At 39.0% G+C, this 14,755-nt stretch overlaps 1 protein-coding gene across 1 annotated transcript in view; it reads left to right on the top strand.

Moving 5' to 3' along the window:
* Positions 1–14,755, top strand: part of FMN2 (formin 2) — a 373,106-nt gene that overhangs the window by 300,153 nt on the left and 58,198 nt on the right. The window contains exons 14-15 of the mRNA XM_055587923.1: positions 3,023–3,115; positions 13,173–13,224. Coding sequence (XP_055443898.1) covers positions 3,023–3,115; positions 13,173–13,224 — 145 coding nt within the window. The remainder of the gene's footprint in view (positions 1–3,022; positions 3,116–13,172; positions 13,225–14,755) is intronic.

Below are 14,755 nucleotides of genomic sequence, written 5' to 3'. Positions count from 1 at the left end.
GTCATTTCTCCAAAGGACAAAAAGATAGCCAACAAACACACGATATTTCCTGATGCTTTCCTGATGATTAGTGATGTGGAGCACAAATTGAAACCAATGTGCTATCACCTAACTTCTCTTAGAATGACCATTATCAAAAAGACAAGAAATAACTATTGGTGAGAAGAATGTGGAGAAAAGGGAACCCTCATTCACTGTTCCTGGGCATGTAAATTCAAGCAGCTACTGTAGAGAACAGTATGCTGCTGCTGCTGCTGCTGCTGCTAAGTTGCTTCAGTCGTGTCCTACTCTGTGCGACAAGAACACCGACAATTCCTCAAAAAATTGAAAATAGAAATATCATCAGTCCAGTTCAGTTGCTGAGTCGTGTCTGACTCTTTGTGACCCCATGGACTGCAGCATGCCAGGCCTCCCTGTCCATCACCAACTCCTGGAGTTTATTCAAACTCATGTGCATTGAGTTGGTGATGCCATCCAACCATCTCATCCTCTGTCGTCCCCTTCTCCTCTCGCCTTCAATCTTTCCCAGCATCAGGGTCTTTTCCAATGAGTCGATTCTTTGCATCAGGTGGCCAAAGTATTGGAGTTTCAGCTTCAGCATCAGTACTTCCAATGAATATTCAGGACTGATTTCCTTTAGAATTGAATGGTTGGATCTCTTTGCAGTCCAAGGGACTCTCAAGAGTCTTCTCCAACACCACAGTTCAAAAGCATCAATTCTTCGGCACTCAGCTTTCTTTATAGTCTGACTCTCACATCCATACACGACTACTGGAAAAACCATAACTTTGACTAGATGGACCTTTGTTGGCAAAGTAATGTCTCTGCTTTTTAATATGCTGTCTAGGTTGGTCATAACTTTTCTTTTAAGGAGCAAGCATCTTTTAACTTCATGGCTGTAGTCACCATCTGCAGTGATTTTGATGCCCCAAAAAATAAAGTCTGTCACTGTTTCCACTGTTTTCCCATCTATTTGCCATGAAGTGGTGGGACAAGATGCCATGATCTTAGTTTTCTGAATGTTGAGTTTTAAAGCCAACTTTTTCACTCTCTTCTTTTACTTTTATCAGGAGGCTCTTTAGTTCTTCTTCACTTTCTGGCATAAGGGTGGTGTCATCTGCATATCTGAGGTTATTGATGTTTCTTCAGGCAATCTTGATTCCAACTTGTGCTTCCTCCAGCCCAGGATTTCTCATGATGTACTCTGCATATAAGTTAAAGAAGCAGGGTGACAACATATAGCCTTAACGTACTCGTTTCCCTATTTGGAACCAATTCTGAATTCCAGTTCTGAGTATTTATACCAGTAAAAATGCTAATTGAAAATGATGTATACGCCCCCTGTGTTTGTTGAAGCCTAATTTATAAATAGCCAAGATTTGGAAGCAACCTAAGTATCCACCAATAGATGAATGGATTAATAAGACATGTTTTACATATACATATGTGTGTATATCTGTTTATATATATACACACACACACACACACATTTCACCTACACATACAGTGGAATGTTATTCAGCCATGGAAAAAGGAAAGATTCCTACTTGCAGCAGCGCAAATGGACCTGGAGGGTATTATGCTAAGTGGAATATGTCAGGTGAGAAAGACAGTGTTGTATGACTGTCAGTTATGTGTGGAATCCAAAAAGCAAAACAAATGATCAAACAAAACAGAAAAGATACATAGATACAGAGAATAAGCTTATGGTTGCAGGGGTAGGGGTGCAGGGATGGTTGAAAAAGGCAATGTGGATAAGAGGTATAATCTTGCATTTAATATAAAATAAGTAATGGGGTTTAATGTTGAGGTTTAAGTCAACTTTTTCACTCTCCTCTTTCACCTTCATCAAGAGGCTTTTTAGTTCCTCTTCACTTTCTGCCATAAGGGTGGTGCCATCTGCATATCTGAGGTTATCTTGATTCCAGCTTGTGCTTCTTCCAGCCCAGCATTTCTCTTGATGTACTCTGCATATAAGTTAAATAAGCAGGGTGACAATATACAGCCTTGAAGTACTCCTTTTCCTATTTGGAACCGGTCTGTTGTTCATGGGGAATAGATGGGGAAACAGTGTCAGACTGTATTTTGGGGGGCTCCAAAATCACTGCAGATGGTGACTACAGCCATGAAATTAAAAGACGCTTACTCCTTGGAAGGAAAGTTATGACCAACCTAGATAGTATATTCAAAAGCAGAGACATTACTTTGCCAATAAAGTCCATCTAGTCAATGCTATGGTTTTTCCAGTGGTTATGTATGGCTATGAGAGTTGGACTGTGAAGAAAGCTGAGCGCTGAAGAATTGATACTTTTGAACTGTGGTGCTGGAGAAGACTTGTGGGTCCCTTGGACTGCAAGGAGAGCCAACCAGTCCATCCTAAAGGAGATCAGTCCTGCGTGTTCATTGGAAGGACTGATGCTAAAGCTGAAACTCCAATACTTTGGCCACCTCATGTGAAGAGTTGACTCATTGGAAAAGACCCTGATGCTTGGAGGGATTGGGAGCAGGAGGAGAAGGGGAGGACAGAGGATGAGATGGCTGGATGGCATCACCAACTCGATGGACATGAGTTTGAGTAGACTCCGGGAGTTGGTGATGGACAGGGAGGCCTGGCGTGCTGTGATTCATGGGGTCGCAAAGAGACAGACACGACTGAGCGACTGAACTGAACTGAATGGGGTTTAATATACAGCATGAGGAATATACTCAGTAATATTGAAATAGCTTTGTATGGTCACAGATAGTTACTAGACTCACCATGGTATTCATTCCATAATGTATTTAAATGTTGAATCAGTGTTGTATACCTGAAACTAACATAATGTGTACATCAACTATAATATTTTTAGTTTCTTTTTATAATCCCCTAGAGTGAAGCCTTGATGCTAGGCTTCTTTTGACAGCGTTGGATGCTGACGTTTGTCAGTTGCATGGTTAACAGGATTTCCTAAAACGATTTGTAACTGTTTCGGTGCACCGTTAGCAGCGTGCCGTTCTGAACACTGTCTCTCTGTAATTTCAGCCTGTGAAGTTGAAGCGGGGAAAGTTTACCAAGTGTCGTCAAAAGAGCACATCCAGCCTTTCAAAGAAAACATGGAACAATTTATTATTCAAGGTAAATTCTGAAAAGATGCTGCACTTCTCTCCCTGCTCAGCAGAAAGGTAGAAGGCATTTTGAAAAATAGGCATTGGTTTAAAAGGGATTATTTTAACACCACAGAAGAATAAATGATGTTGTATCATAAATCACACAGTTGTGACAGACGAACAATTAGCTAAATAGGATGTTTTGTGGATAATATTCATTATTATTGTTTTTTAATGACAGTAAATATAGTAGTTATTAGTTAAAATGGCGTATACTTATAAAGGCATTACAATTTTTATGATTTTTTTAATAGAAAGTTAGATATTCTTTTAACATTTATCTACACATACAACTTCAGTTCAACTTGGTATTTGCTTTATCAAAACATTGTGCTACAAAACAAAGTACATTGACGATTTTCTGATCTTTAAAACATTATATTCTATTTTTATAGGATGTATAAATACTCCTGGATATTTAACACATTTTCCCCAAGGACCATAAAAGCTTTATAAATATTATATTCTTGATTCTTCCTATATTCCTATGAAACAAGCAGCAGTGGAAAATTTCAAGCAATATTAAAGGAACAAAAAAATTTTGATAGGAGAAATCTATTAATCTATTGCTGTTTGAATTCCTTGAAACATGGTTATATCAAAGGACTCACTACTCCACACATTGCTGCTTTGGAATGTTGCATATCTTCTGAAGATCAGATCTGTATGAAGCTGTGCTCTGGGGAGGCTCTCCTAGTTCAGGAATTCTCCAGAGACTGGTGTGGCCTGAGACTGAAGCCAAGCAATGCTCTGGAGACTGGCTTCATCTTCTGTCGTTTTACAGGTTGTTCAGGCGTCTGTAATGATGATAACCCAGTGAATGAGTTATACTGGAATTTGATTAAACATTATTTATCTCATGTTTCCATACAAATAGTAAATTCTTTTCTTCTAATTCTGTGAAAAATGCTATAGTTTCATAGGGATTGTATTGAATCTGTAGATGCCTTTGGGTGGTATGGTCATTTTGACAACATTGATTCTTCCAATCTAGGAGCATGGTATCTCTCCATCTGTTACTGTCATCTTTGACTTCTTTCATCAGTATCTTACAGTTTTTGAAGTATAAGTCTTTTGCCTCCTTGGGTAGGTTTGCTTCTAGATATTTTATTCTTTTTGATGTGATGGTAAATTATATTGTTTCCTTAATTTCTCTTTCTGATCTTTCACTATTAGTGTATAGGAATGCTAGAGATTTCTGTGTTTTAATTTTGTAGTTTGCAACTCTACCAAATTCATTGATGAGCTCTGGTTTTCTGGCAACATCATTAGGATTTTCTATGAATAGTATCATGTCATCTGCAAACAGTGACATTTTACTTCTTTTCCTTTTTCATTTTTATTATTAAATTTAAAAATATGACTATATGTATTTTTAGATATATTATATTACATATAACTTATTTTATATATAATAGAAACATAGCATATTTATGTACATATATATGTACACATACATATATTTTTTCACATTTTATATTCATTTCATTTCTAAAACAAGATAAATATATTCTCATTATTTGCCATCATTATGTTCTACAAGGTTGCCACAAACACTGATTTAGTAAGTACTGGACCACTGTTCCTAGCAGTAAAGACAGTTCTTCAAGCCTCTGGTCACATTTTGGTCTCATTTCATCAACCAACCAAAGTACAATCTTGCTTTATGTGTGTTCATGTTTGAATACACCTTCTTTACTATACTGCTAATTCATTAATATCAAACTCACAGCCAAGTCTGACAGCCCCTGAGTGAAGCTTACCCAGCACATGTATTTTCTCCATAAGGCACACCATAACCTCCTCAGGTTTAGGGCACTAGGTAGCTCTGCACCTACATGCTTGTGGACTGTTTAAAAAGAGAGATTACCAGGAAAGAAGGAGGTAAAAAGATGCCAAACTGCATCCCAGTAGACTGAGAAAAGGACACTTGTACAGGATGAGACTTGGAATAAAGCAGAGCCACACTGTATTCAGCCTTAACCAGGAACATGTGCCTTGTGACTTAGACTTTTCAATGTTCTGCATACATCTGTGAGCAACTACAAAGGCACTGCGCTTGTTTATTTTGGAATTAAAATCAATTTTAATGAATTGGCAACTTCACAAATACAGAATCCATGAATGATGAGGATCACCTTTGAAAGGTTATGTATGTATAACATAAATAAGGGCAAGTGTGTATACATGTGAAATACTGGGCTCAATGAATCACAAGCTGGAGTCAAAATTGCTGGGAGAAATATCAACAGCCTCGGATATGCAGTATGATACCACTCAAATGGCAAAAAGTGAAGAGGAACTAAAGAGCCTCTTGATGAAGGTGAAAGAGGAGAGTGAAAAAGCTGGCTTGAAACTCAACATTCAGAAAACCAGGATCATGACATCTGGTCCCATCACTTCATGGCAGAAAGAAGAGGAAAAAATGGAAACAGTGACAGATTTTATTTTCATGGGCTCCAAGATATGATACTATACATAGAAAATCCTAATGATGCTTCCAGAAAACCAGAGCTCATCAGTGAATTTGGTAAAGTTGCAAGTTACAAAATTAACACACAGAAATCTCTTGCATTCCTACATACTAATAATGAAAGATCACTGCCAACAGTGACTGCAGCCATGAAATTTAAAAGATGCTTGCTTCTTGGAAGGAAACATATGACAAACCTAGACAGCATATTAAAAAAAAGAGACATCACTTGCCGACAAAAGTCCGTATAGTCCAAGCTATGGATTTTCCAGTAGTCATGTACCAATGTGATATTTGGACCATTAAGAAGGCTAAGTGTCAAAGAATTGATGCTTTTGAATTATGGTGCTGGAGAAGACTTTTGAGAGTCCCTTGGACTGCAAAGAGATCAAACCACTCAATCCTAAAAGAAATCAGTCCTGAATATTCATTGGAAGGACTGTTGCTGCAACTGAAGCTCCAATGCTTTGGCCACCTGATGTGAAGAGGAGAGATTGAGGGCAGGAGGAGAAGGGGGTGGCAGAGGATAAATTAGTTAGCTAGCATCACCAACTCAGTGGACATGAATGTGAGCAAACTCCAGGAAATAGTGAAAGACAGAAGAGCCTGGCATGCTGCAGTCCACAGAGTCATAAAGAGATGGACATGATTCATTGGAAAAGACCCTGATGCTGGGAAAGATTGAAGGCGAGAAGGGAAGGGGAGGACAGAGGATGAGATGGTTGGATGGCATCACTGACTCGATGGACGTGAGTTTGAGTAAACTCCGGGAGTTGGTGATGGACAGGGAGGCCTGGCATGCTGCAGTCCATGGGGTCACAAAGAGTCGGACACAACTGAGGGACTGAACTGAACTGAACCAGTCTGACCCACTACAGCTTTTTGAATCCCAAAACCATTACATCTGAGAAGTATGCTCAGCAGATCAATGAGATACTCCTAAAACTGCAATGCCTGCCGCTGGCATTGGTCCACAGAAAGGGCCTAATTCTTCTCCATGATAATTCCTGACCACATGTTGTACAACCAGTGGTTCAAAATTTGAATAAATTGAACTATGAAGTTTAGTCTCACCTTCCATATTCACCTGACATCTCACCAACGGACTTTCACTTCTTCAAGCATCTTGACAACTTTTTGCAGGGAAAATGTTTCCACAACCAGCAGGATTCAGAAAATGCTTTCCAAGAGTTCACCAAATCCCAAAGCACAGATTTTTATGCTTCAGGAATAAACAAACTTATTTCTCGTTGGCAAAAATGTGTTGATTGTAATGGTTCCTACTTTGATATATTTGAGCCTAGTTATAATAATTTAAAATTCATGGTCTGAAACTGCAATTATCCACTCCAGTATTCTTGCCTGGAGAATCCCAGGGACAGCGGAGCCTGGTGGGCTGCCATCTATGGGGGTCGCAGAGAGTCGGATACAACTAAAGTGACTTAGGAGCAGCAGCAGCAACCTAATAAAACACAGTTGGTCTAAGATTTTGGTCACTGCATGTAATTAGAGTGCTCCCTAAATGAATGGCAGAGTTATCTAAAAAAATACCTTAATTTTTACTACCTTAGTAACATTTTATTTTAGTTTGATCGATTTCATCCTCACAAACTAAAGAAACACATCCAGCATTTGTCACTAAGTCAACATCTTGTATGTGCATGCTAAGTCACTGCACTCATGTTAGACTCTTTGTGACCCTATGGACTATAGCCCACCAGGCTCCTCTCCGTGGAATTCTTTAGGCGAAAATTCTGGACTGAGTTGCCATGCCCCCATCTAGGGACTGAACCCTCATCTCTTACGTGTCCTACATTGGCAAGCAGGTTCTTTACCACTCATATCACCTGGGAAGCCCAAGTTAACATCATAAGTGTGTTTAAAAGATTGTGATAACAAAATGTTGGTGGTGTTTTTCTGCAAGCAGTGTGTTGAGAAATGGTAGCTCAGTGTCTCCAGAAATCCGAATTGCATCCCAAGTTTCCAGAAAATTTTTTATTTCTTTTTTTTTTTTTTGGCTGCGTTGGGTCTTAGTTGTGCCCTGTGGGATCTTAGTTCCCTGACCAAGGATTGAACCATGTCCCTTCATTGCAGGGTGGATTCTGAACCACTGGACCAACAGGGAAGTCCCAAGTTTTTTATTTCTAAGATTGCCCTACAAAAGAGAATCATCTCTCATAGGACTTTATCAAAGCTGATTACAGCAGAGAAAACAACTCCGTTTAGCTTCAAAATCATGTTTAAAAAAATGGAAAACAAGAGTAATTTATAGTATTTCCTGCTATCCCAATTTGGTTTCATGGTTGTAATATGGCTATTAGGTTTGGACAGAGAGCCTATTTTTGTTTTATTCCTTTAGTAAGAGTCATTCTTCTGCCACATTGAACTGCAGTATTTATTCAGTAAAACTTGTTCATACAATAAAGCCAAAGCTGTTTTTGTATGCTTCACAAGGAATCATTATGAATAACTAAAATTCACTTCATTCCACTCACAACTAGTTAGGGGCTTATATTATGTAAAAAGCTGTTAAGTATCTGTTTTCTTTATCTGCATATAATGTTGAAGCATGATACAATAGCAGTTGGTGTATTCAGTTAAACATTATTATGTACTGTATCACTTTAGGATTTTGAGAGCTTGAAATCCAACATTTTCAAAGAATATTTATGTAGCCCCTACTAATTATTGGGGGCAGTATGCTAAATATTTTGTATATGTTAACAGATTAATTTATATGCCTAAGATTCTGCGTGTGTTAGTCACTCAGTCGTGTCCGACTCTTTGCGACCCCTTGGACTGTAGCCTGCCAGGCTTCTCCATCTGTGGGATTTTCCAGGCAAGAATACTGGAGTGGATTGCCATCTCCTTCTCCAGGGGATCTTCCCGACCCAGGGATTGAACCCAGGGCTTCCCTGGGGGCTTAGCAGGTAAAGAATCCGCCTGCAGTGTGGGAGATCTGGGTTCAAATCCTGGGTTGGTAAGATCCCCTAGAGAAGGGAACGGCTACTCACTCCAGTATTCTGACTGGAGAATCCCATGGACTGTAGAGTCCATGGGATCACAAAGAGTCAGACACGACTGAGCGACTTTCACTTTCTTTCTCCTGCATCGCAAGGAGGCTCTTTACCATCTGAGCCACCAGGGAAGACTAAGATTACAAAGCTAATTTCAGAGGCAGAATCAGAATAGAATACACATCACTGGAATCTCATTCTAGGGTGTTTTTTGATGTTTGGCAAAACTAATACAGTGTTTCAGGTTTAAAAATAAAATAAAATTAAATAAAAAAAATTTCATAAATCATTTACTCGGTGCATCTAGAATAGTCCAAAAAATTTCTTCCTTTCTCAGTCTTAAATTCTATATTTTACAAAAGGAAAAAATGATGCAAGGGCAGTTGGAAGAACGTCCTTCCTGAAAGTGTTATGCATTGTGTTGCTTTGTTGTTTTCTCTTAAACTTTTCTGTGGTTCTAGAATTACTTCTGAAAACAAACCATTTTCATACAGCAGCCCAAAGCAGATTTTGTAAGAAAATAGGTTAACATTGGAGACTTTTCAAAGTGAAGTCATGGAACATCTATCCTGTTTCTTAATATGGCTAATGATTGACCTGTAGGTTTATGGAAGCATTCTAAAAAACCAGAAGGGAAAAGGGAAACATACCTCTGCAACCATCTCCCAGGATTGCTGTTAAATTCAGGCAGTCCTTCAGAGAGCCTGCATAACACTCCATGGTGGCTTTGCAGACGCGTGCAGACCTTCAAACAAACACTGTCTTGAGGTTGTGAAACAGCGCCCGAAGCTGGCAACTGTTTAAGTCATGATGCAGTCACTGACATTTCCCAAGTGGCCACAGGTTTGATTTCATGCCCAGTTCCAATATTTATAATCATTTTGCCCTGCTCCTTTCTGTCTTTTAACTTTTCCAAATGGCTGCAAGTGTGCCCCCAAAGGAAATGATTATGAAAAGACAACTTCTTTCACTAGCTCCAGGTTGGTTTTTTTCTTTGATTTTTTTGTCCAGTAGCTCAGTGATTTTCAAACTGTGTGTCACAGATACTTAGTGAAGAATGAAATGAATTTAGTGGGTCACAACTACATTTTGAGATCTAGGGGAATAGACTAAAAATATTACTAAAAGCATTGTAAGAAGTGGGAGTATTTTTTTTAATTTTTGTGCCAAATATGTGTGTATGTATATAAAGTAATACATAAATTCCTAGAATGCATACTGGCCAGTGAGAGTCATTGCCATACATACTTATGTGATGGGAGTTTCTGTGTTATTTTAAACAACTTTAAAATAGTGATGTAGTTTCTGGTCTTATGTTTAGATCTTTAATCCATTTTGAGTTTATTTTTGTGTATGGTGTTAGACAGTGTTCTAGTTTCATTCTTTTACAAGTGGTTGACCAGTTTTCCCAGCACCACTTGTTAAAGAGATTGTCTTTTCTCCATTGTATATTCTTGCCTCCTTTGTCAAAGATAAGGTGTCCATAGGTGTGTGGCTTTATCTCTGGGCTTTCTTTTGTTTCATTGATCTATATTTCTGTCTTTGTGCCAGTACCATACTGTCCTGATGACTGTGGCTTTGTAGTAGAGCCTGAAGTCAGGCAGGTTGATTCCTCCAGTTCCATTCTTCTTTCTCAAGATTGCTTTGGCTATTCGAGGTTTTTTGTATTTCCATACAAATTGTGAAGTTATTTGTTCTAGCTCTGTGAAAAATACCATTGGTAGCTTGATAGGGATTGCATTGAATCTATAGATTGCTTTGGTTAGTATACTCATTTTTCACTATATTGATTTAGAGGAGAACATAGGCAAAACACTCTCCAACATACATCACAGCAGGATCCTCTATGACCCACCTCCCAGAATATTGGAAATAAAAGCAATAATAAACAAATGGGATCTAATTAAAATTAAAAGCTTCTGCACAACAAAAGAAACTATAAGCAAGGTGAAAAGACAGCCTTCAGAATGGCAGAAAATAATAGCAAATGAAGCAACTGACAAACAACTAATCTCAAAAATATACAAGCAACTCCAGCAGCTCAATTCCAGAAACACAAACGACATAATCAAAAAATTGGCCAAAGAACTAAATAGACATTTCTCCAAAGAAGACATACAGATGGCTAACAAACACATGAAAAGATGCTCAACATCACTCATTATCAGATCAGTTGCTCAGTCGTGTCCGACGCTTTGCGACCCCATGAATCGCAGCACGCCAGGCCTCCCTGTCCATCACCAACTCCCGGAGTTCACTGAGACTCACGTCCATTGAGTTAGTGATGCCATCCAGCCATCTCATCCTCTGTCATCCCCTTCTCCTCCTGCCCCCAGTCCCTCCCAGCATCAGAGTCTTTTCCAACGAGTCAACTCTTCACATGAGGTGGCCAAAGTACTGGAGTTTCAGCTTCAGCATCATTCCCTCCAAAGAAATCCCAGGGCTGATCTCCTTCAGAATGGACTGGTTGGATCTCCTTGCAGTCCAAGGAACTCTCAAGAGTCTTCTCCAACACCACAGTTCAAAAGCATCAATTCTTCGGTGCTCAGCCTTCTTCACAGTCCAACTCTCACATCCATACATGACCACAGGAAAAACCATAGCCTTGACTAGACGAACCTTTGTTGGCAAAGTAATGTCTCTGCTTTTGAATATGCTATCTAGATTGGTCATAACTTTCCTTCCAAGGAGTAAGCGTCTTTTAATTTCATGGCTGCAGTCACCATCTGTAGTGATTTTGGAGCCCAGAAAAATAAAGTCTGACACTGTTTCCACTGTTTCCCCATCTATTTCCCATGAAGTGGTGGGACCGGATGCCATGATCTTTGTTTTCTGAATGTTGAGCTTTAAGCCAACTTTTTCACTCTCCACTTTCACTTTCATCAAGAGGCTTTTGAGTTCCTCTTCACTTTCTGCCATAAGGGTGGTGTCATCTGCATATCTGAGGTGATTGGTATTTCTCCCGGCAATCTTGATTCCAGCTTGTGTTTCTTCCAGTCCAGCGTTTCTCATGGTGTACTCTGCATATAAGTTAAATAAACAGGGTGACATGCAAATCAAAACCACAATGAGGTACCATTTCACGCCAGTCAGAATGGCTGTGATCCAAAAGTCTACAAACAATAAATGCTGGAGAGGATGTGGAGAAAAGGGAACCCTCTTATACTGTTGGTGGGAATGCAAACTAGTACAGCCACTATGGAGAACAGTGTGGAGATTCCTTAAAAAACTGGAAATAGAACTGCCTTATGACCCAGCAATCCCACTGCTGGGCATACACGCCAAGGAAACCAGAATTGAAAGAGACACGTGTACCCCAATGTTCATCGCAGCACTGTTTATGTTTCCAGGACATGGAAGCAACCTAGATGTCCATCAGCAGATGAATGGATAAGAAAGCAGAGGTACATATACACAATGGAGTATTACTCAGCCATTAAAAAGAATACATTTGAATCAGTTCTAATGAAGTAGATGAAACTGGAGCCTATTATACAGAGTGAAGTAAGCCAGAAAGGAAAACACCAACAGTATACTAATGCATATATATGGAATTTAGAAAGATGGTAATGACAACCCTGTATGGGAGACAGCAGAAGAGACACAGATGTATCGAACAGTCTTTTGGACTCTGTGGGGCGGGGGGGGGATGATTTGGGAGAATGGCATTAAAACATGTATAATATCATATAAGAAACAAATTGCCAATCCAGGTTCGATGCAGGATACAGGAAGCTTGGGGCTGGTGCACTGGGATGACCCAGAGGGAAGGTATGGGGAGGGAGGTGGGAGGGGGGGTTCAGGATTGGGAACACGTGTACGGCTGCATGTTGATGTATGGCAAAACCAATACAATATTGTAAAGTAAAAAAAATAATGATAAAAAAGAAAAAAAATAATAATAAAATAGTGATGTAATCCCTTTCCTAAATTTGATCTTTGGGTTTGTGTCCAGCTACCATTCTTTATTTTTAGACAAACCTGGTAGCAAATCAGTGGGTGCACTGTCATGTCATCACTTGAAGTTAGGAGAAAGTATTAGTATTCTATCCTATGTCTGCATAGAAGTCAGCTCTGGATCTACTCAATTGTGATCTGATGTGGAGAGCACTGGTAAAGATCATTACATATCTTTTCTATTTAGGTTTTTACTTGGTTTTCGGACCTTAGCTTGAGAGAATTGTTTTCAACTAATTATTGGAATTTAAATCCTTGACAGAAAAATTTGATGTGACTATCAAGTTATCTGGTATTTTATTTTCTCACATTAATGTGACTAATTTAAAGAAATTACTTAGAAACTAGTATTAACTTAATGAAAATTAAATATAACCTCTTCAATCATATCTATTCATAGATTTCAAATAAAATTCTATAATTATGTTCCAATAAAATTTTTAAAAAATAAAATAAACTTTTGGTGGAGTACATTGCATTAATGTATTAAGATATATTTCATATTATTTGATATATTTTGTTTGAGATGGTTATAACCATTTATCATATCTCATCTATTTCTTTTCTTGCATTTTCAGCTAAAATTGACCAAGAAGCAGAGGAGAACTCACTGACAGAGACTCATAAGTGGTAAGAAATTACTTTCCTTTAATATTTGTTCTCAGAGTAGGCTTATAAAGCATTTAATGTGCTTCATCTCAAGGAGTCAATCATTAGCTCAGTTTTTATTTTCAAGCATAAAAGAAACTAACTGTACTGTAATTATACATTGGATTTCTGACTTTTATTTTTATAATTCTGGATGATATATAAACCTGTTATATCAAATTATTGTGACTAGATAGCTTATTAGCACCTTCTCTTTAGAATAGGTTTTAGGGCTGTGGAAATACACCAGAAAGGAAGACAGCAGGAAACTATTTCAAGAAAAAGTGTGAAGGGTTTGGTTATAGGACAGGAGTTTCCATGTGCGAAAGCAGAGTTCAGGTGGGCCCCTGAGTCCCTTGCAGGAGCCTCACTTTCACAGTAAGGGTTTGCCATCATCAGTTCAGTTCAGTCTCTCAGTCGTGTCTGACTCTTTGCGACCCCATGGACTGCAGCATGCCAGGCCTCCCTGTCCATCACCAGCTCCCGGAGTTTACTCAAACTCATGTTCATCCAACCGTCTCATCCTCTGTCCTTCCCTTCTGGTCCCACCTTCAATCTTTCCCAGCATCAGGGTCTTTTCCAAAGAGTCAGTTCTTAGCATCAGGTGGCCAAAGTATTGGAGTTTCAGCTTCAGCATCAGTCCTTCCAATGAATTCAGAACTGATCTCCTTTAGGATGAACTGGTTGGATCTCCTTGCAGTCCAAGAGATTCTCAAGAGTCTTCTCCAACACCACAGTTCAAAAGCATCAATTCTTTGGCGCTCAGCTTTCTTTATAGTCCAACTCTCACATCCATACATGACTACAGGAAAAACCATAGCTTTCACTAGATGGACCTTTGCTGACAAAGTAATGTCTCTGCTTTTTAATATACTGTTTACGTTGGTCATAGCTTTTCTTCCAAGGAGCAAACGTCTTTTAACTTCATGGCTGCAGTCACCATCTGCGGTGATTTTGGACCCCCAAAAAGAAAGTCTATCACTGTTTCCACTGTTTCCCCATTTATTTGCCATGAAGTGATGGGACTGGATGCCATGATCTTCATTTTTTGAATGTTAAGTTTTAAGCCAGCTTTTTCACTCTCCCTTTCACTTTCATCAAGAGGCTCTTCAGTTCCTCTTTGCTGTCTGCCATAAGTGTGGTGTCATCTGCATATCTGACGTTATTGATATTTCTCCTGGCAGTCTTGATTCCAGCTTGTGTTTCATTCAGCCCGGCATTTCACATGATGTACTCTGCATATGAGTCAAGTAAGCAAGGTGACAAGATACAACCTTGACATACTCCTTTCCCAATTTGGAACCAATCTGTTGTTCCATGTGTAGTTCTAACTGTTGTTTCTTGACCCTCATAAAGATTTCTCAGGAGGCAGGTAAGGTGGTCTGGTATTCCCATCTCTTTAAGAATTTTCTACAGTTCCCCAGAGAGAGAGAGAGAGAGAGAGAGAGAGAGATTGATTTTAAGGAATTTGCTCACAACAGTGGCTGCCTGACTTCATTTTATAAACAGTTAT

This window comes from Bubalus kerabau, chromosome 1 (genome assembly GCF_029407905.1).
Source record: "Bubalus kerabau isolate K-KA32 ecotype Philippines breed swamp buffalo chromosome 1, PCC_UOA_SB_1v2, whole genome shotgun sequence".
In the NCBI taxonomy this organism is placed as follows: domain Eukaryota; kingdom Metazoa; phylum Chordata; class Mammalia; order Artiodactyla; family Bovidae; genus Bubalus; species Bubalus kerabau.
Note: the sequence above shows the minus strand (reverse complement) of the source record. Positions and strands in the feature narration are given on the sequence as shown.